Genomic DNA, 20077 nt, shown 5'->3' on the forward strand with positions numbered 1-20077 from the left:
GGCCGCCCGCGGGCGCCGGCGGCGCTCCCATTGGTCGCCCGCCACGTGCGGCGCATGTTGCTGGGCGCGGGGCGGGCAGAGGCGCGCCGGCGGGCGCGGGGGGTCGGGAGCGCGGGCGCGGCGTCGCGGGCCGGGGGCGAAGCGGCGCGGCACGACACCCCCGGGCTGCCCTCTCCGCTTGGGGAGCCTTGTCGCGCGGGGTTCTTGGGCGGCCGCAGGTTTGTTTTTTGGTTTTTTGGTTTTTTGTTTTTACCGGCTGGGGTGTTTTTCCTCCCTGCTGTGGAAGAAAAAGCAGGGGCGGGAGTTACTGCCGCGTGTAGGCTCCGCTGCCGGTGGGTAATGCGGACAGCAGGTCGGGTTTGGGGGTTTCTGCCTCCTGCTGCCCGGGCTGCAAGTGCGGGGGAGGTACCCCCCCACCCCCGTGCGGGGGTTTCGGACACGCCGCTTGGGGTAAAGCATGTCGCGACTGGCGTCTGTTGCGACTGGAGCCTTGTCACGACCGGAGCCAGCTCCCCCCCCATCAGATTACTGGGCAACGGCGAGCGGCGCCGTTACACTGGCTGCCGGAGCAGGGCTAAAGCTAAACCTGGAAGTTGTTAGCAGAATAGGCAACACAAGCTTATTACTATTGGATAATCCTTACTGATTAACTTCTAGTTACATATTTGCTCAAATCTAATATATCAAGAGCAAACAACAATTCTGTAATACACTGCAAATATGTATTGCTTGGGGTAATTGATTGACTTTTATGCTGCTCACCGAAGTCTCAGTACTAGGTTTATTGTGTGAGTGCTGCCTAGTGACTTTTGAGTTGTAGTATTGCCATATCTCTGTAAGGTATGATCGGTCTTTTTAGTGATTTCAGCAGAAGTTTGATTGGCCTACTGACAGCAAAGCACGCTGGGTGGAGAATGATTTCATTAATGTGATTTCTTTCTTTCTACACTGTATCTTTTAACCAAAAATGGCATTTATGGAGCTATCTCCCTCAACTGTACATCCAGTATCATGACTTTAAACTCTATGATTCCCTACCAAAAATGAGCAGAAACGTTCTTGTATGTCACCCTGAACTTTACTTCTTTATCTGCCCACTACCCATGCTGTAGGATTGCTTTTCCTTCACCTGTCTTTTTTGTTTGGTAGAAATAAATGTTGCGTTGCAGCTTTTGATGGAGACAGCTGACGACTGTAGCAAGCCATATGTCAGAGTGAGTCCTGGTTTCCTGAAACGTCTGCAAGAGCTCAAGCCAGAGCCGCGTGTGGTAAAAAGACGCTTGTCGCAGGCACGCCACCGGGCCAAGCTGGCAGGACTCTTCAACAGCTTGCGGGAAACTGTTTTATCTCAGTCAGACAACTCAGCCTCAAAGGTGCGGAGCAGTGACTGTGTCTATTTATTGCTATTACACGTGTGTATGTTTATCTAAGGTTTACTGTGATGCCCACTGTACCTTTAGGGGTGCCAGCGTGTGTGTAATTTCACTGCGTGCAGTTGCCCTGGATCCCTTTTACTTTGCAGCTGTCGGCGCAGCATGAGCAAATTGCTCACTTTCTCGTCTCAGTGTCATGGGTTTATCATGCAGCTCATCTGCACTTTTCTTGTGGCGGTTTTGCTGCTTCTTAATAGCAGTATTTTGGAAGCTAATCAAGGAACGCCATGATGAAAGTATCCTGATTTCGCAGCTTTTTGCTGTGAAATCAGAGCTAGTGAGTTTAGGGGCAGAAGTTGCAGGGAAGAAAAGGGAATAATTTATTCAGCGTTATGAGTTGCACTCTGTCTTGGAGACAGTCTGGAAAAACAAGTCAGGAAAAAAGACAACAACCACTACTGTTTACTGCACTTTGCTAAACTAAGAAACTATTTAACCAAAAGAGATACTGTTCATAAAGGTGAAATTGGCCTGGAATGCTACTGAAAAAATGAATGTTAATGTACTCAAGGTGGAGGAATAAGCATCAGGAGTCCTTTTATTCTTGATTCTGCCACCAGTTCATTTAGTTAGATTGGTTACTTTCAGTTTTCCAGTTTGTAAGATGGAGAGGGTAATGACTGTTTCAGACAGGGATCATCTTTGTAAAGCACTTTGAGCTTCTCAGCGTGCGAAATGCTGCTGCCCAGGGCTTGTGCCTGCTGAGCCCCTTCCCTCTAAAACAGTTTGAGGTAAGAGCTCAGCTTGGCCAGATCTGAACAAGCTGAAGTCACTGTGATCTCAGAAACTGAGACAAAACAAATGCTTGTTTTGTCTAATCTAAGGGGACTGTGTTAATATTCCAGTTCTTTTCACAGTGGGCTTCTGAGTTTTCATAGTATTTTGGTAAGTCCCCCTGATTTATTCCTAGTCAGAAACTGTTCTGTTTCATAGTATAATGAAATCACAGACTTTTTGGGGCCAAGGAAAATCAATATCTTTAAGAGCCTAAATACTGAAGTTCTCACCTCGTCCTACTGCTTACTGCCCGGCTAAAACATCCACTGTGGAAGCTGTGCAAGGTAGACCTCCTGTCTAAGGTGACTGTGGCTGGTCTCAATGATCATGTCAATCTTGAAATATTTTTGAGTTGTGTATGTTTAAATGTATTGGCCAAATGTTCTCAGTTATGCCTGCTATAAGTGATGAAGGGATGATGTGTAGCTCAGCAAAGTTGCTCCAGTTTGCATCAGTGTAGCTGACAGCAGATGTGGCAAAGGCTTCTCCTAGCATAATTCTCATGGGAAATGAATAGTAAAGTCTTATGCCTCATGTCAGTAGACATCCAGCAAGACTTCACAGTGTGGCATTCCTGGACATGCTCCAAGAAGAGAACAATTCAAATAACAACAGTTGCTTATGAAAGAAGATCAGAGTTAAGTAGCAAATGGCTGTGTGACGGGGTGTTATGTGTATGTATTACGTAATATATACCCTAATATTTATAGTCTATATTTAAGTTTGCTCTAATATTAGTTCTTTCCTTTTTTTCAAGTGGATAAAGGTAGATGGTGAAACAACACAGTTGTTTTCACAGAGACTTTGAGATAACTGAAGGTCAAAGTGAAGCAAAGTGTAGAAAACAACCAAGGCATGTTAAAACATGAATCCAGTCAGAGCCGAGAGCAATCAGTTCTGATTTCTTTTTATGTTTAGTGTCAGGTTTTGCGTAAGGCTAAGAGTTATATCCAGGAGCTGGAGCAAACCCTGGCTTCTTTGCTGAAGATGAAAGGTACCGTATGCAAGTATTTGCCTTGCACAATTTGCTTGGGCTTATATTTTATTTATTTAATAAAGATAGCCAGATGTGCACCGAGCCCGTTAAAGTGCTAGAGCCAGCCGTGGCTTTAACTGCGGCCATAAGCAAGGGGCAGTGCAAAAGTCTATCAACCCGCAAAGCACTGTACCCCAGAAATACCCCTCTGGCTCACAGCGTTTCCTGCCCCCTGCCCAGCCCAGCCTGAGTTGGTGAAGGAAACCAGCAATTGCTGCCGTCCGTGTCTGGGCTGCACCCTCGTCGCCCTGCTGCCGATTCACTCCGCCGGCTCCTGCCCGGTTGGCCTGGGGCTGGTGCAGGCTCCCCGGCCACAGTGCCGGGGGCAGCCAAGTCGCGGCAGCTGCAGGCACCCGGCGTGGTGAGTCAAGTACAGCCAGGGTCGAGCCAGGGACCGTGAGGTCCCCATTTGAGGCAGAGGTACAGGAGAAGGACAGAAAGTCCGCTGAGGATTTCCTCACTGGGAACCTCTAGTTAAGAATTTACTCTGGGAGCAAGAAGTAAGAGAGAGGCTGTGTTTTTTGTTTTCTTCCAGCTTGGCGGGTCGCCTTTGCATGCTCCCACGATGCCATGTGTTCTGGCCGTCCCTGCTGCCACCAGCGTGCCCGCTGCGTGCTGGTGCTGGCCAGGGCCTCTCATGGAAGAAATAGGGCTGGGAGTCCATGGGCTAGAGACTTGGGGCATATTTTTATGTCCCTTCAGTGTCCAAAATACTGTCACCTAAAAAAAAAATTGTTGTTTATGCAGCTTGCACCTCAAAGAATTGGCATCAATTGAAAATCCCGATGCTTGAAATGAGCCAACTCCTTTGAACCCACACCCTCGGATAACCTGTGAAATGCAGTGATAGGTAGAGTGAATAGTTTGACAGAGAGAGGGGGTTTGAAGTGATCGCAAGCAGTGGAGCTGGCTAAGGAGAGTTTTGAGGAAAATGTCCCCTTGCACATATGTGTAACTCATACTGCTTCTGAATCACAGAGGTTGCTTGTCTGGGGTTTTTACACGCAGCTTGCTGGCTGTACAGCAATTGCAAAATACTGTATTGACTGGTACTTGCCTGAACTGTGATTTGCTGGTGGCTTTCCCCGTTGGTTTTCCTGTCAGACCAGCATTACAAAGGGAGCAGTGATACTAAGTCCTTCAGTGATCACAAGCTCCCGATCATGCTAGCTACGTTGTAGGAGAGGCTGAGGTGTCTCGTCTCGCATCATTTTTGCCTAATCAAAAGCTCCAGCTCATGACAGCAAAGGACCAGTTATCAGAATTACTCTGTTTGATTGGGACGGGGGGTGAGAGGGAAGCCAGGCGCTCCCCTGACGTGACAGCCACCTTTCTGCTGCGACAGAGTCCTTCAGCCTGGAGGATGGGAGCCCGTCCAGCTTGGAGGAAGTCAGGGAGGAGTATGTCAAGAGGCACTTCAGCAATCACAGGTAAAGACTTGTACCAGGCAAAGAAGGATGATAATACTTTACACCTGCTTCCCGTATCTCTGCAGCACTTTGTCCATGTTACTGAATTACCAAGCTGAGGCCTGTCATGAGGGAAAGATGAAGAGATTTCACCTAGACCCTTGTAATCCCATTCAGTGCATGAATGCTCTATGCATTTGTTGGTCTCGTTTTCAGTCAGTGTTTATATTTCCTTTCCCCCCTGTGTAGCTCATTTCCACCAAGGAGTTCTCATTTGCTTGCAAAGCAAAAGGCAGGAAAAAGGCCTACTTGGGAAGAATGTCCTTGGACTTCACAGTGGCCATGACAGGGACATTATTAATCCAGTTGAGACTTAATTAGGCTTTTTTTGTGTGTTCTTTCCAGCACTGCATCCACCTTAGAAACCATGAGTGAGAGTGGCTCTACAGTCTTGTGTTTGATTCAAGAATATGAAAAAAACACAATGGAAGAGGATGGGAAGCCGGGACTTATCCAGTCCCCAGCCACTTCGTCCCCTGATCTGGTGGAATTTGAACGGTAGGTGCACCCTTGGTTGCCTTCAGTTTGTTCATTTGTTTGCGTTATGACTGTGCACCCAGTGCCTGTGGTACGTGCAGCCTTGCTGGAGCCTGCCTTGCCATGCAGAAGCCTCAAGCCAGCAACCTTGGTCCTGCTGGTGGGGGAGCTGAGCACCTCCCAAGTCTCTTGCCCATGCTTGGCACACGAATGGCTCCCAACATTGTGGCAGGCCCCCAGCTTTACAGGCCTTGGAGAATCCCTGAGAATTTTCCATCCATCCTCAAGAAAGAGAGAAAACTTTCATTCAAGTGTGTCAGCCCCTGTGTGGCTGTGCTTTCCAACTGTTTAGGTGGCCTGCAGAATAAGACCCAACATACCTGCTGACAGTGGTGTAAGGGGCAAGCTCAAATAGAGTGAGGTCATATTTGCCGAGTGTGATTTATCCTGGCATGTGTCTCTGTAGGTTTGTGGTATCAGTGCTGCTGTCGAGCTCTGTCCTCACAATGGGACCATGTTTCAGGAAGGTAGAAATTGCTGTACCAGATCAAATGCACAAGCTGCGAGCTGTATGTATTCTGGGGGAGGTGCAGAAATGGGAGGTAGGCAATGTGGGCAGATGTCTTCCCCGCAATGATGTTCATCCTGCCTCTAGTTGACATTGGCATGAGCAGCTTGAGCGCTGATGTCCTGTGCAGAATTAGGTCCTTGACATTCACATTCCATAGGATCTCAGCAGGGTGAGGCTGGAAGGAACAAGGGAAGATCATGTAGCCTTCAGCCTGTGGTCTGCAGAAGAGCAGTGGTCTAGAAGACTTCAGAAGGCACTCCTCAAAATGATTGCAACACAGGGAGGAAGGAAGGGAACGTAAACACTTACATATGCATTCCCACAGCAAGAAGGTGTGAGACCCTTGGGATCAGCTCCTAAATGCCTGAGGCAGGAGCTAAGAATCGAAGAGCAGAGTTCTGTTGTCAATAATCTATGTATTTTAATTTGGGATTATAATGGTAAAATTACTTTTCTTTTTTTTTTTTTTGGTCAAAGTTACTCATATTTTAAGACTAAATACATTATTCGTCGCATTCTTCCCCTTGCTGTCAGACAGCACTAGGATGTACTTTGGGGTCATGAATGCTTTTCAAAAAGGCTGAATGATCATGTCATTATAAAGGTTTTAGAAATGGCAACTTATCTGATCTATTCCATACTGTCAGGCAGAGTCAAGTTTACCCCAGTTATCCAGGCAGACATTTGTCAAATTTGTGTTCAGAACATCCAGCTCAGGAGACTCCACAGCTGCAGCTGGCATCCTCTTCCAGAGCTGATGCACTACCTTAAAGAAAAACTTCTGCAGTTCCTTTTTCTCTTTTGATCTGAGCTGGTGCTTTTTATGAAATTCCCTTGGATTATTGAGTTTTTCATCAAGATGAGACTGCAGCTGTACCAGCAGATGGCTCCAGCCTACCACTGTTCCTATTCTTGCTTCTGTGAGAACAGAGAGAGGTGTCTGTAGTAAGGTACCGTTTACAAGACCTTGAAATGTGCTGAATCAAGATTTTCTGGGGGAAGTAAGCTCTGCTTCATCAAAGACTGCACGACAGAGCCATAAACCTCTGTGTTCTCCTTCTTCACTGACAAGATAGACCCGTGCCCTTGCCGTGTTGTGTGGACTCTTGCATTTACCCTACAGTTTTATGGCAGACTGCAGTTGCTTTATTAGCTAATCCTTCCCGCAAAGTGATCTTTGATAACAGCCACAAAACAGCAGGGACTATCCAGCAAAGACAACAAACGCCTCTCGGTGATAGTCTAGTCACATTATTTTGGCAGCATCAGAAATGTGTTGGGCTTTGAAGAACTGTGTATTTCCATGTCCTGCACCAGGTACCCCAGTGATAGCACTGCACAGTACTCTCTGCCCTGCAAAATGTGGTTGCCTCTTACCATCTGGGAAGGAACTCGATGGGTTGTGGTTCAAGCTTAATTTCTTTCACAGAGCAGTCTAATAGTAATTCATATTCTGTTTCTTTGAGAAACTCCAGATCCTTCATTTGGAGCTGGACTCAGAATCCTTCGTGAGCATAATAGCTGAAATGAGGGTGCTAATCCCCTTTTAGGATATTTTTGTCTCCAGGAATGGTGGCAAAAGCTTCAGACCATGGAAATGGAAGGGTAAACATGTTTATGCTTGCGTGTGGGATTATTTTAAGACTTTCAATATTGGTTTATTAAATATTAAAAATTAAAGACTGAACAGCTTTGATTTACTTTCTCATGCAATACTCTTTGATTGGGACATCAGTTGGGACATCTTTCAAGGAATCATTTTGAGCCCAGTCAAATGCAGTAACAATGACTTCTGCTTATAGAACTTTGCTTCATATTGCTTTAAACTTGTTCTTTTCATCTGAGAAGCTCTAAGCATTTAATAAACTTTAAGTAACCTTCAGTGCTGCTTTCTATAGTAGACATTATTATTCCTGGTTCACTGTGTCACACAGTGCCAACAGAAGCAGCAGGATGGTTCTCTGGTTTAGTCACCGGATTAAAATTAAGACATTTTACATTCAGTTGCCGGTTCACTACAGACCTTACACAAGTCAATCTTAGGGACATGGTTTCTCAGATGTAAAATGGAGGAAATTGAGCTCCCGTGCTTACTCAAGTGGAGCTTTCGGGCCTGGGGTAATCTTCCTCTCGGTATGTACAGTATCTAATACATCAGGGTCCTGACCTCAGCCAAGGCTTTTAAATGTAGTGCAATACCAATAAAAGTACAAAAAATGGCTTACAGTGTAAAAGCCTCAGGATACAAAGGCAAGTACTCAAAATTTATGAAATGCCAGAACAAGGTTTGCTTTTGCCACCAGTAGAGCCTGCAGCTGCCTGGAGCTTCAGTTGTAAGGCAATTGCGCTGAGCCTCTGGCTGGAGCCTGCCCTTTACAGATGAAGTCTTGGCAGAATAGAGTGGCTAAAATCTTCAAACAGCATTGGGTAACCTTCATTAATTGTATGAAGTCTGGGAGCGGGGAGTCAGTGAAGCAATTATGAATCAGAGCTTCTCCCCAGTCCCATGTTGCTTTCTGGTAGATGACTGCATCAGAGCCTGCTCTTAAAGAGATGCTCCTTTTCCTTTCATTACAGGTATCTGTATTTTTATAAGCACACAGTGGACCTGCTGATAGAGCATGGAATAGTTTGCACCGAAGAGGTGCCTCTTCCTGTAGTCTCCATGGCCATTTCCCACCTCTGGCAAGAACTTTCCGAAGAAAGGAGGGACAGCATCTTGCAGTATTGTAGTCAGAGAGATTTCCTCCTGGATCCCAAGGCTCCCTGCCAAGAGCCTGCATGCGCTGAAGGCAGCATGAGGGACAGCCGAGGTAACAGTGAGGAAGCCAGTGGTTCCCTGGTCTCCACACAGGAGGAAGTAAGTGCTCAGTAATGCAGCCCGACTGTCTCTGAGGCTCCAAGCCTTGAGGAGCTAATTGGCTGTGCAGCTTTTAATTGGAGGCATACAGTAATTGTAATTAAGCCTGCCCATAACCACTGGAACGTGTAAGTGGAGACTGTAAGCAGTCTTTGAGTAAAAGTCTGCATTGAATTCTCTTTCAATATGATATGTAGCAAGCTGTAAGCAGGCAGTGGTAGTAGTCCTGCTAATCTCCACTGACCTATAGCGTTTCTGTGCTAAGTGACAGTTACATTTGCTCTAACTTACTCCAGGGACAAGAGAGCAAGAACAAGGATTATACAGTTACTGTCCTCTGGAAACTCTCCAAGGAGCCCTGATGGGCTAAACCCAGGAGGAATACCCAGTTTCCCAAGGCCTGCATTTTTTTAATGAAAACAACAATATTTGTAGACCAGCTCCAGTAGTACAGGGTAAATGATTGCCCATTCCAGGCATTCCTGCAGAGCCAAGAGTCAGTGACTCAGTAGTGCAGGGCATTTGTTAAAAAGAGATTAAGCAAAAGGTAACTCACTGTAAACTGTTTTTGCAGTGCTGATTACCTAAGCCACTAGCTGCTCAAAGGCATACGGGTAATTTTATTTGTTGTGGGGGACAAGGAGGGTGTCCAACCTGAGTATATAAGTAAATTACATTAGCAAGTTCTTATTGAGTGACAGGACACTTGGGCAATTCATATTGCTGACCTGCCTGGGAAATGTCATGGGGACATTGCATGTACGGTACTTTCTGGCACAGAAAATTGTATGAACTACATTTTGATGGAGTGGATTAATGAGTTTACGGGTCTGTAACATGGAGAATCCAAACTCCATTGTAAGGCAGGTCGCACACTGGAGTCAGATTTGGTAAGAGTGGCTGGTACAGCTGAGATCTCTAGCCATAAACAGCAGTAGCAGCCCACAGTCAAGGCTGGAAAGCACTGGTATAGTCCATGTTTTTTCCTGATGTTTTGGGAGAGCCTAATGTAAGCCTAATTCCTAGAGGCTGACACACAGGCCTAAGGGAATGGACTAATCTTGTGCTCTTAGTCATGAAATATTGTTATTCCTTATTATTCCTGTCTCCACAAAACCCTGTGAGTTTATTCTAACAGTAAGCATGTCTGTTAAATGGAAGGAAAGAATTTCATGTTTTTTAAAGACTTAATTATTAAAAATTATAGCCTCGGTAAAACTCTGAAGTGGCTGGATGTGTTGACATCTGAAGTGTTTTCTTTGGTAGGTAATGTTTGAAGATGCATTTGATGTTGCTTCTGGTTTCCTTGACAGAAATGAGACTCAGGGAATGTCTAGTCAGAGGTAAATTTATAAACCCACCCCTTCTCCTAGATAGTGTACGCACCCTTTGGAGCAAGTCAATAGACTAACTTCATTTTTTTTGAGCCTAATTTTTAGTAAATGGTTAAAATAGAAGCCTCCAGCCATTGTGCTCATAATAATGCTATCTCCTAAGGTGTAAAAGTGAAATGATTAATAGGCATTTACAGCAGAACAAGGGAGAATCGCTTACTAAGAGTGCCCAGTCAGTTCCAGATAACAGTGGGTCCAGCTGGTTTTCTTCACCACTCCTCATAGCTTTCTCTCTTGTCCAATTGCAAGGTTTGCAAAGTTTGCCTGTTTTCTCTTTTACTTGACAGGACTATGAGGACCATAAGGCATTCCCTGGATCAGTCAGCTGACTGTGAACTCTACTGTTATTTAATGAGACAAAAATATTCTTTTTTTTTTTCTTAATGTTGCCTTCCTTACCTTTTTCAAGTACTGTAATTCAATCACAAGTAGTTGATCAAGCTGAAGTGTGGTTGACCGCAACAGTAACATTGAAGAAACATGAGATCTATTAAATAATAACATCTCTTTCCTCTGCAGGTCAAATCACAGTTCCCTAAGAGAGAACATGTCAGATACAAAACTAGCACTGCATTTGATTTTGCCAGTAGACCGGAGAAAGACGAGTTGTTTTCCTCAAGAGGAAAATCACATTATGACTCATGTCTTATATATTCTTACTTGCTCTTTATATTTGATTAGGATTTTTTTCTCTTTGCAAAGTGTTTTAAATCCCTCTTTTTGGATCCAATTTTCTACATATTTTTCCATATTCAGAGGGTGCTTTAGTATGAATTTTGTTCTCTCTTTTACCACCACTCCACTTAGCGCTTCCAGAACAGCATGAATGGAAATAAGGTTGTTTGGGGTGTTGATCAGAATACATTTGAATACACAATAAAGCTTAACAAAACACAAACCCATTAAATAATGTTGATTGCTTAAATCACAATTAAGTAACATTGTTTGCTTTTGAAATAAGAAAAAACATTCCTTAATGATGCAATTTCTTACTGTCATCTTTGCAATTTGGAGATTAGCACCCAAAAATCCAGTGTAAACCCCAAATTAGATTAGTATTTCAGTAGGCAACACTTATCCTGTCTCCTCCTTTTTCTGTCATCCTGAGCCTTGTAATTCAGGACAGAGGTGTGTGGGCAGAACTTTGTAAGATCCCAGGGAGACTATAGAGGTGAGGCCCAGAGTGAATATGTGAGCCTTTTACCAAAGTTGCCCATTATCTGAGTACAAAGCTACTAATGATAGCTAATGTGTCAGACCATCGCCACATAGTTGTTGTATTCACTCAAAAAATTTAACAAAAGAAGTCAAAGCTGTTCCTCTGAACAACTCTACAAAATACCTTACCAAATAACCACTGTTGCTCTCGATTATAATGAATGCATACTTCTTCCTAAAACTGTGTGAGCACCGGGAGTCATGTATCAGTGGATTTCTTTGTTGTGATAATGGTTTCTTGTATTGCAGTTCTCTGTTCTAAGTATCTTTCTTGCATTTGGTAGACAATATCTCCTCCACCCCTCCTTGTCTTGTTCAGCTGTTGCCTTTAATATCAGATTCATCTTGAAAACAATCTAAATCTTTTTTGATATGTAAGTAAAATGTTGAGGAGAGAAAGCAAGTAGGAGGAGAAAAGACAGAACAGGAAATTAAATATAATTTGTGGTTCCATTTTCAGTTCAGCATTTGGAAGCTGCGCTTCTGAAAATCCAGAGGATCACCACAGACTCTATCTGCAGATCATTGACTTCTTGAAAAGCCTTTTCTTTGCTAATACGCAGTTTTGTCAGGTAAGCTTTGCCAAAGGATTCCTTACAGAAGGAACAGTATATTTCTCTCGTTGTTAGACAGGGATTTCTTTTTCCTGCACTTTTCCTCTTAATCTCCAGCATCATTAAAACAAGAACTTGGGGTTCATTACTTCAGATGTGCCATTCCAAAGTTCAGCAGCATTGACTATGTAAGAGGCAAGGTTTGAGGGGTTAGTATTATGTAGAGCATTACTCAAAATGGCGATGACATGAGGAAAACTTTTTATTATTCTTTGCATAACATTTCCACATGGAAAAGCTTCATCTGAGCAGGCAAATCAGTGCCTGCTCATTTTGCCGTTCTCCATTACCCACAGGCTGCTGATCCTGAGCTCAGCTGGACCACCTTGTGCTTTGTCTTGGTGCCAGGCTACCTAGTCTGGGACCTCTGCGCAAAGGCCTGAAGAATAAAGTTTTCATGTTCTCAAAAGACCTGATAAACATTTGCTGGGCTGCCTCTTACCCTAAGTCTGCTGTTGCAGGTTTGCTGTGCCAGAAGCCATTTGATTTGCAGTGTTCTTCCTCCCTTTCTTGCTCCAGTGCCGAGGAGGGAGCTGAGAACTTGCACAGGGTTAGAGGACCAAAAGGGAGAGATCCCTCAGCAAAAGGATGTTTGTTTGGGCTCAGAGTTCACTGTACCTCCACAGTGGCCACTGTTTTTCTGTTTTCTGTTATTGCCTAGCTTCTGCCAGTCTCTGTTGCTTGAACAGGTGCTCCATTGAGGGAAATAGTGATGAGGGGAAATGGGACAGAAAACAAAATAGAAACTGTTATTGCACCACTGTCTATCACATACTGACTGCTGCTTGCCATTTGGATCCCACCAGCTCAGAGAGCCAGTAGCACTAGAAGAGATGCAGGGAGGTGGCAGGAAACACAACAAAAAGTATTAAACAGGAACAGCTAGAGTAGGACTCTTAAGCATGGAAAAAAGAAAGACTTGAGGAGCAGTATGGGAGAATTTTGTAAAATACTAAGTGGTGTAGAGATAGTAAACATAGCATGTTTTAGATAGCTTCTAAAAAAAGAACTAAAAAGCACCCAATGAAATGAACAGGCAGCACGTTAAAAAGTACTTTTTCATGGAAATTATCAGGTTTAACTCGAGGAACTCTTTCACCAGATGGTGCAACAGAGATTGAAAAGTTCAAAAAGGAATTAGAACAATTCCTGGAGGATTAATCCATTGCTGGCTAATAAATTTGAAGGTCTGGGTACAATTTCTCATTCAGAAGGTCCACCACAGATTGCAGCAAATTCTGACAGAGCACACTACACAAACACACAATTCTTGCACTTTTTGTCTAAACATCGCTCCTGGCCATTGTCAGAGCTACACAGCCCTGTGGTCTGTGAATAGCTATGTTCAGCTTAAGAAGAGAGGTTTTCCCACGTTTATGTAAGTGACCGTGAACTAAGGCTGGCTATAAAAGAAAGAACAGCTTTATGCAAGACACAATATTTTCTGGTTTTAAATATCCTTTGTGGATGTCATGCCCAGCAGCATTAGGCACTCCCAGTTTGTCCTTCCTCTTGGTGTTGCATTGGTGTATGTGAGCCCAAGTCCATCTCACAGTTCCCAGGCCAGATGGTGTGAGAAGAGGTTGTGTCTCTTTCAAGCTTTAAAGATGGATTGTTGGAATAGGCCTAGGAGAATGGTAATGATGGGAAGATGTGCAGCAGGAGAAACAGCTGAGGTACTGCAGATCAGCGGTTGACTGAGCTTTTGTGGATCCAAAAGGAATCAAAAGGCTGTGTGCACTTTTATTATGCAGGAACTTTGAGTTTTCTGTGATAACAGAAGACAATCAAAAGGGAGTTTGAGCAGAAATCACCCAGGCCATAGAGTACTGATAATGCAAAGGTCACAATCTGTTTTGGTTTAGATAATTTCAGTACAGCACATCTAGAGAGTTTTGCCAAGAGGCCAAAAAAATCCAGCTGACAAGATTTTCTGGTTTTGAGGGCAGAAATTCAGCTCTATCTCACAGCAAACAGATTTAGACAATCATGGAAGTGGCTGCAGAGTGGGACTAGGAGACATTGCAGATAGCTTGAAATGCACTAATTCAGACAGCAGCAGAGAGCTCAGTGTAGGCTATACAGTTTGTCCCAGTAATTGGGTTACACAGAGCACCAGATTCCTGTTCTTGGCTGGGATCGGAGCCCCTCCTGCTACCTGGGCACTAGCTCAGAGCTCTTTATGTTGCACTGGTGTGACTGAATCCCAGCAGACCGTTCTTTCCCTGATGCAGTACCCCTGCTGATGCTACCCTAGCCAGAAGTTTGCGCAGTGCTGGAGGCATCAAACATCCCAAGGGTAAAGTGGTGTCCTGGTGCACTGTGCACACACCTTGTAGAAGGTACAGAGGTGGGTGGCAGATAAAATAGTAAAGCAAGGCATGCAATGTGTACTTGACTGAACTATGAAAGGCAACCCGTGGTCTCCTTTCCTTCAGCAGAACTGATGAGGTGACAGGTTTTATTGCTGGTCAGTATGTACCAGTTCTCTGTTAATGTCATTTCCAGTTAACTGTACAGTTAGGTGTTATTGCTGGATTGTGCACATTTACCATTTCATAGTCACAGACCCACCGAGTGCAGCTTCTTTTGAGCTGCTACTCTCAAAGCTGCCAGGGCTATACACCTTGGGCTCATACAAGTATAAAATGCTTGAGAAAGAACCACACAAGAGGAGGGAAGAAATCATTTACACAAAGAAGAGGAGGACTCTTAAATGGGCAGTGACCTAAAAGTGAGAACAGGAGCATGGAAGTTATGTGGTAGAAAAATATTTCTGAGCATGAGATCAGTTAAGCAATTGCGTCATTTGTCCAAAGTTGTTGTCTTGAGGTCACATCATAAGAGATGCTTAGCAGCAAAGGCAGTAAAGCATTAATTTAGATTGAGGTCCAAATTTTCAAAAGTGTCTAAATGAAAGTCAGTACTTTTTCTAAATTGTACTGAGCATTTCTGCATCTTCAAGTACACACTTTCTTTTTAAAAGAGAAGGGATTTTAGATGAGTCATGTTGCAAGCAAGTGGGATTTAATGCTCTGTAAGCCGTATATTTTTTTTAAAAAGCACCAATTTTCAAAAGCAGTTTTGCCCTGCAGAGTCTTGCATCAATGCAGAAGATGGACTAGATGGACTGCAGAGATGAACTCTTTCATCTCCTAGACTTTGATTTCTCAAGAGCCATTTATTCTCTGTAATCTGGTTAAAGAGAACACCATTTCCTTCTGTGCTGAAAGAGCAGCAAAGCCTGAAGTCAATGGAAGTTAAGGGCTCCGGAAAGCATTTGTGTCTTCAGAGCCTGTTATGTGACCCTATTGCTACTGCAGTCAGTAATACCCATCCAAATGATGTAAATTGAAACGTGATGGAGCCAGTTAGAAAGAAATTGGTTGAAAATTTCAGCCGTTCTTCATCAGGCACTTGACTGACCAGTGCTGGTTGCTGATTCAGAGAGGAGGGAGGGCTTGTGGCTCATTAGCTGACACATGCTAGTGCTGACCGAACCAGCAACTCTCTGTCTGAAACACAACCAACTCTTGTGGTTTTTAACCTTCCTTGGGTTTGGGGTGGTTTCAGGAAGAAGCTCTTCAGTTCGACTATGAGACCGTGATGCTGAGGTGCACTGAGACCTTCGATGATGATGATTTGTAAATAGTATCTGTTTGCTGATGTTTTGCCGAGCATTGCTGGGTACACCAGATATGCAAAGAGACTGCGCCTCTTTCAGTGGAGTGCCCCTCCGAGGGGAGTGTGGAGACACTGTTGAAGTGATTTGTTGCTGTTGACTTCCCATTCCCTCCTCAGTGTTTCTTGATATATCAGTTGAGTAATTTATACCTTTAAAAGTTCTAGGTTTTAGATTATTTATAAAATCATAACAAAGAGATTTTTTTTTGTCTATTGCTTTTTAATGCTTAACGTTGTTTCACAAGTAAACTGAGGCACATGCAGATAGGTGACCTTGCCTAGCATAAGCGGTGGCAGAGCTGAAAATAGACCACATCAGTGACATCCTGCACACTTCCCTAACAGGCAGGTCTCAAACCGCAACCTGCAAAAATCACAAAGTGCCTCCCAGCACCCTGGCAGCAATTCCTTTCTTGTACAACTTTTCAGCTCAGGCTGGCAGTGAAAGAGGGATTTCTTCCTTTCCAGACAGGCACAGAGAGGGATACGAGTTTCTTCTATCATCTTCTTTATGAGGACAAGAGCAGTGGCCACCTACTCTTGAGCTGACAACAGAAGTGGAGGCACAACAATAGTCTTTGGAGTATTTACTTTTGCAAAGTGTGTAAACCTGAGCGAGGGCAAAGCCCCCCCATGCTCTTCTGCCACATCATATTTTTTGATGAGTAGGGCTGCTCAGATGGTGTCTAGGAATTAAAACCCCTGTGAAGATAAATAAGTTCATTCACATCTCTGAGCTATCTTTAGAGGCACTCTGCAAACGCAGACGAATGGTGCTCTAGAAGGGGTCATGCTGACAACCGTCACAAACATGGGGACTGGCATTGAAGTACAAGGGCCAGATAATTCCTATGAAGGACCATCTGCCCATGGAGCTGAGGCTGTGGTAGCACTTCCAAGGGTTTCATAGGCTGTTGTGTTTTTGGTGGGGGTCCCCCTACTTTGCAGATCCTGTTTGGGTTTAAGAACCCCCATGAGTTCTCCAACCTCGTTTTTCCTTGGCCTCCTGGCACTCTTCACATGTGCAGGCTGCCACCGCTTTGAGGCTTGAGTGGGTTAGGAGCAAGGCTGGATCTCCCACCTCCTCCTCTCCCTCTCACTCCCAATATATTAAGCATATCCATCCCCTGGACAGTCTGGGTCTGGGAACACATGCTGGTTGAAGTAGCTGTGCAGACTTTCCCAGTTAATCCAAGGCCAAACTGTTCTTCACTTTAGCTCGTACAGATGTATGTAGAGTAGTAAGTGCTTACATCAAGTGTCCTGCCTGTGTTTTCTTATTGTTCTGTAATGTGGGGGGGGGGGGGGGGGAGGGGGAATAGGTTAATTTTTCACAGTGTCCTACCTACTTTTTCTACAGCTTACTGCTTCTCTTTCAAATCTTGCAGACCCTTTCATTCCTTATCCTAGTCCTTGCCTCATCACACCAGCAAACACAGGACAGACTTGGGTAATCTCAGGTCCATTTGCCATATGACATCAGTTTGGTTACATCAGTGAGTCTCTCACCAGGTCTGGCTTAAATACCACATCAGCTGAGGTCAAACCTGGCTAAACTGGCTTGCGCTGTAGGAGCACCATGTGCATAGAGGATGAGCAAGGATTAACAACCTTTTTAATTTGGGCTTCATGCCTGCCCTTTCGAAGGCCAGCCTAGGACAGAAGTTAAACAGCAGCATATTCCCCTTTCAGAAGGTGTTTTCAGCCTGCCACCGGCCGCAGGAGACCACTTTAAATGGACATCATAAGCTGTGTAGATGCAGTCCCTTGATTATCAACGTGGGAGCCCCTGGTGCTTTGCAGGGAGAATTTTAGGTTAGGACAGGCCTGAACGTGAATGGGAAATGACAGATGTGTTCAGCTGGGGTGAAAATAATACCCTGCAATCGGTAGCAAGCTTTGTGGGGTGTATTATGGAGTTGAGATGAAGAATGTGCTAGTTTGGTTCCTCCTGTGGAATGGTTGTAGTTTACAAGCGTGCAGGCCCGTGTGTACTGTGGGAAGGTGGTTTCCCCTCCGGCAGAGCCGACGCTGCACAGGCGGTTGCAGCTCTGCCCAGCCGTGCGAGGTCTGCTCTGCCGCAGCAGGGAGATGCTCTCGGTCCCCGGCAAGCACAGCATCTGTCAGCCCTGCTGTGCAGCCCACATCTCCCTGTTGGAAAGCCATGAAAATGAACTGCTGATGAACGCTTCTGGAGCCAGTGCAACTAGGTACAGGCAAATGCTCCTCCCCAGCTTTCGGCGGCCAGAGCAGCGAGAGCGTCTGCCTGGGCTTGCTGGTAGCTGTCTGCCTTGGTACAATGCTCCAGGCCCACCTCTGGCTGCCTGCTGGACCAAGCGGTAACCGCCAGCAATGCACTTGGCAAGGAGCTTGCTGTTTCCCAGGCAATCCTCAGTTTTACACTCGAGGACCTTCTGGTTTTCGTTCATTTTTGTGAAGTAGGAGACAAACAGAAGCCGTGTCACTGCGCTGTAAAGTCAAAGCTGCCTCCAAACCTCAAGTGGCCGAATGCAGCTGAGGAGGAGTGGGGGCCCCCACCTGCTTCACTTTAAAAAGTTGGAAATTTCTCCTAAGGCAAATAAAAGGATTTTCCTTATATATAACAAACACATGAAAGAGAAAGTTTTGAAGGACATTTAAAGAGCCTGGGCTTGAAATCAGGACTTACTTACCCAGCTTCTAAAAACTGCCTCTAAGCCTTAACGCACCACACCAGCATGTTCCCCCATGGCTGCCTGTCCCTCCTGGGCTGTAGGATGGGCTGTGGTAGTGGATCAGCCTCCAGCAAGAATTCATCCCCCTCATGCTAGGTAAAGCCATGCCTGGCTCTGCTCCGGGGAGCTTGTGAGCCACATGCAAGCAGGGACGTGGGAACATGGCAGCAGACTGGAAGTGCAAGATGACAGCAGAGCAGATGAGCAATGGTCCCATCCATATGGTGGGGAACATAAAAACTGATTGAGGACAGATTTTTATAGGAAACCCATGTCAGATTTTCTTTTTAAGAGATCTAAACCAAATATAAACCTGGTACTTGCCAGCATTCTACCACGTTCTTACAAGGAGAAACAAGAAATGGATGCAGCAGACTGACACAGAGCCAGCAAAAACACTGAGGTTCCCCATCCATGCTTTCCACCTTGCTTTCGCCATATGGGGATCCCAGCCACAGTGCTGAAGCGAAGTCTCAACATGGACGACGGAGCATCTGAAGGCTACATAATATAGCAGTTTTCACCCCTTTCTTGGTCGCGTACTTCATTTGTTAACTGCTGTATCCTGTTCTCTAAACCAACTCTTCATCAGAGAGGCTGTGGATCTCCATCTTTGGAGACAGCTCTACTGGACAAGTCTCTGAGCAACCTATCTAACTGGACCTGCTCTGAGCAAGGGCTTGGCCCAGATGACTGCCAGAGGTCACTTCCAACCCGAGTTATTCTGTGTAGTACTAGTAATACTACGTGGCACTTGTTATGACAATCACCCTAGGAAATATCATTGCACTGTATATTTTATTTGATTTTCTCCAAAAATATCTCAATATTAATCTCAAGGAGGGAAATGCAAGCTTATGATACAGCAACAATGTTATTACATGTCACCAACAACCCATACCACGTACAATCACACGTATATATGGCCATATTGATTAAGACTGTTTCCACTGATTTTGGAAAGGAGGAAGAATCTGCAGACTGACTTCCAGAGAAGTGGTCCTCACTGCACAACCACCACACCAGACCAAACAGGTACGATGGAGACACATACACATGATGTACGATGAATACATCAGTCTGTGAGCAAAAGAGTTTTCTCCTTCATCTTTGATGAAAATTCCTTTGTCATTCTAGGATGTGGTCTCTTGGGAAAGCTGGTTCCCCTGAGCCTGTTCCCAGTAACCCCAGGCAGGGTTCATTTCAGTGAAGTTCATTATTTCTGTGAGGTCAATAGCCTAAGCAAGGTCTCTAGATTCCCTCTGCAGTCTAAGGAGGGGGAGGCACCTGCAGAAGACAATTCATCCTATTAATCTCAGACACCTCTCTTAGAGCAGCATTCATTTGTCCTTTAAAATGTCATGGGAATGAGATGAATCATAACCTAGAGGTGCCCACTTCTTTCCCTTAGGCAGAGTAAGTGCAAACTACAAGTGGAGATGAACATTGCTGCTGCAGATCTTTAGGGTGCGGGGAGGTGCGCCTCAGCCCAAGGGACACTTGAGAGTGGAGAGAGCCCATATCGGGGTGCCCCCTGCTCTGGCTCCACAAGCCACCGGGGAAGGGGAAAGGAAGGTCTCTGCTTCAGTTAAACAGCTGGGGGACCCCAGGGCTCAGCATAAGGTGGGAAACCAAATGTCCTAGGACTGCTTGGGATTTGGTGTTCTCCAAAGCAGGATTATGATCTTCCTGGAGGTGGGCAGACAGAAGCAGAGAGGAGAAAAGTGACTCCCTCGAGGTCACCAGCGGCGCTGGGAAGAGAAAGACATGTTATCAGCTGTTCTGCTCCAGCCTCTGACAGCTGCCACCTAAGGCTCAAATGATGGGGGC

At 45.1% G+C, this 20077-nt stretch overlaps 1 protein-coding gene across 2 annotated transcripts; it reads left to right on the forward strand.

Moving 5' to 3' along the window:
• The first annotated feature begins 137 nt into the window (after positions 1-137).
• On the forward strand, positions 138-19275 carry STRA8 (stimulated by retinoic acid 8). Of its 2 annotated transcripts, none has more exons than XM_067311829.1 (9): positions 138-218; positions 1150-1373; positions 3129-3204; positions 4592-4676; positions 5061-5213; positions 8341-8623; positions 9890-9966; positions 11696-11807; positions 19212-19275. In XM_067311829.1, exons 2-9 carry the CDS (start codon positions 1176-1178, stop codon positions 19230-19232), a joined length of 1005 nt encoding a protein of 334 aa, XP_067167930.1. In that variant the 5' UTR covers positions 138-218; positions 1150-1175; the 3' UTR covers positions 19233-19275. The 2 variants fall into 2 exon arrangements, with proteins under 2 accessions (XP_067167930.1, XP_067167923.1); XM_067311822.1 differs by lacking the exon at positions 19212-19275 and adding an exon at positions 15423-15689.
• Positions 19276-20077: the final 802 nt, after the last annotated feature.

This window comes from Apteryx mantelli, chromosome 1 (assembly GCF_036417845.1).
Source record: "Apteryx mantelli isolate bAptMan1 chromosome 1, bAptMan1.hap1, whole genome shotgun sequence".
NCBI classification, from domain to species: Eukaryota; Metazoa; Chordata; class Aves; order Apterygiformes; family Apterygidae; genus Apteryx; species Apteryx mantelli.

Excerpts from the sequence above, each read along its gene's own strand:
- STRA8 (XM_067311822.1), top strand. The coding sequence starts at position 1,176 with ATGGAGACAGCTGACGACTGTAGCAAGCCATATGTCAGAGTGAGTCCT. Across the intron at positions 5,214-8,340 it reads GATCTGGTGGAATTTGAACG|GTATCTGTATTTTTATAAGC; the intron begins GTAGGTGCACCC and ends CTTTCATTACAG. Across the intron at positions 11,808-15,422 it reads CTAATACGCAGTTTTGTCAG|GAAGAAGCTCTTCAGTTCGA; the intron begins GTAAGCTTTGCC and ends GGGTGGTTTCAG.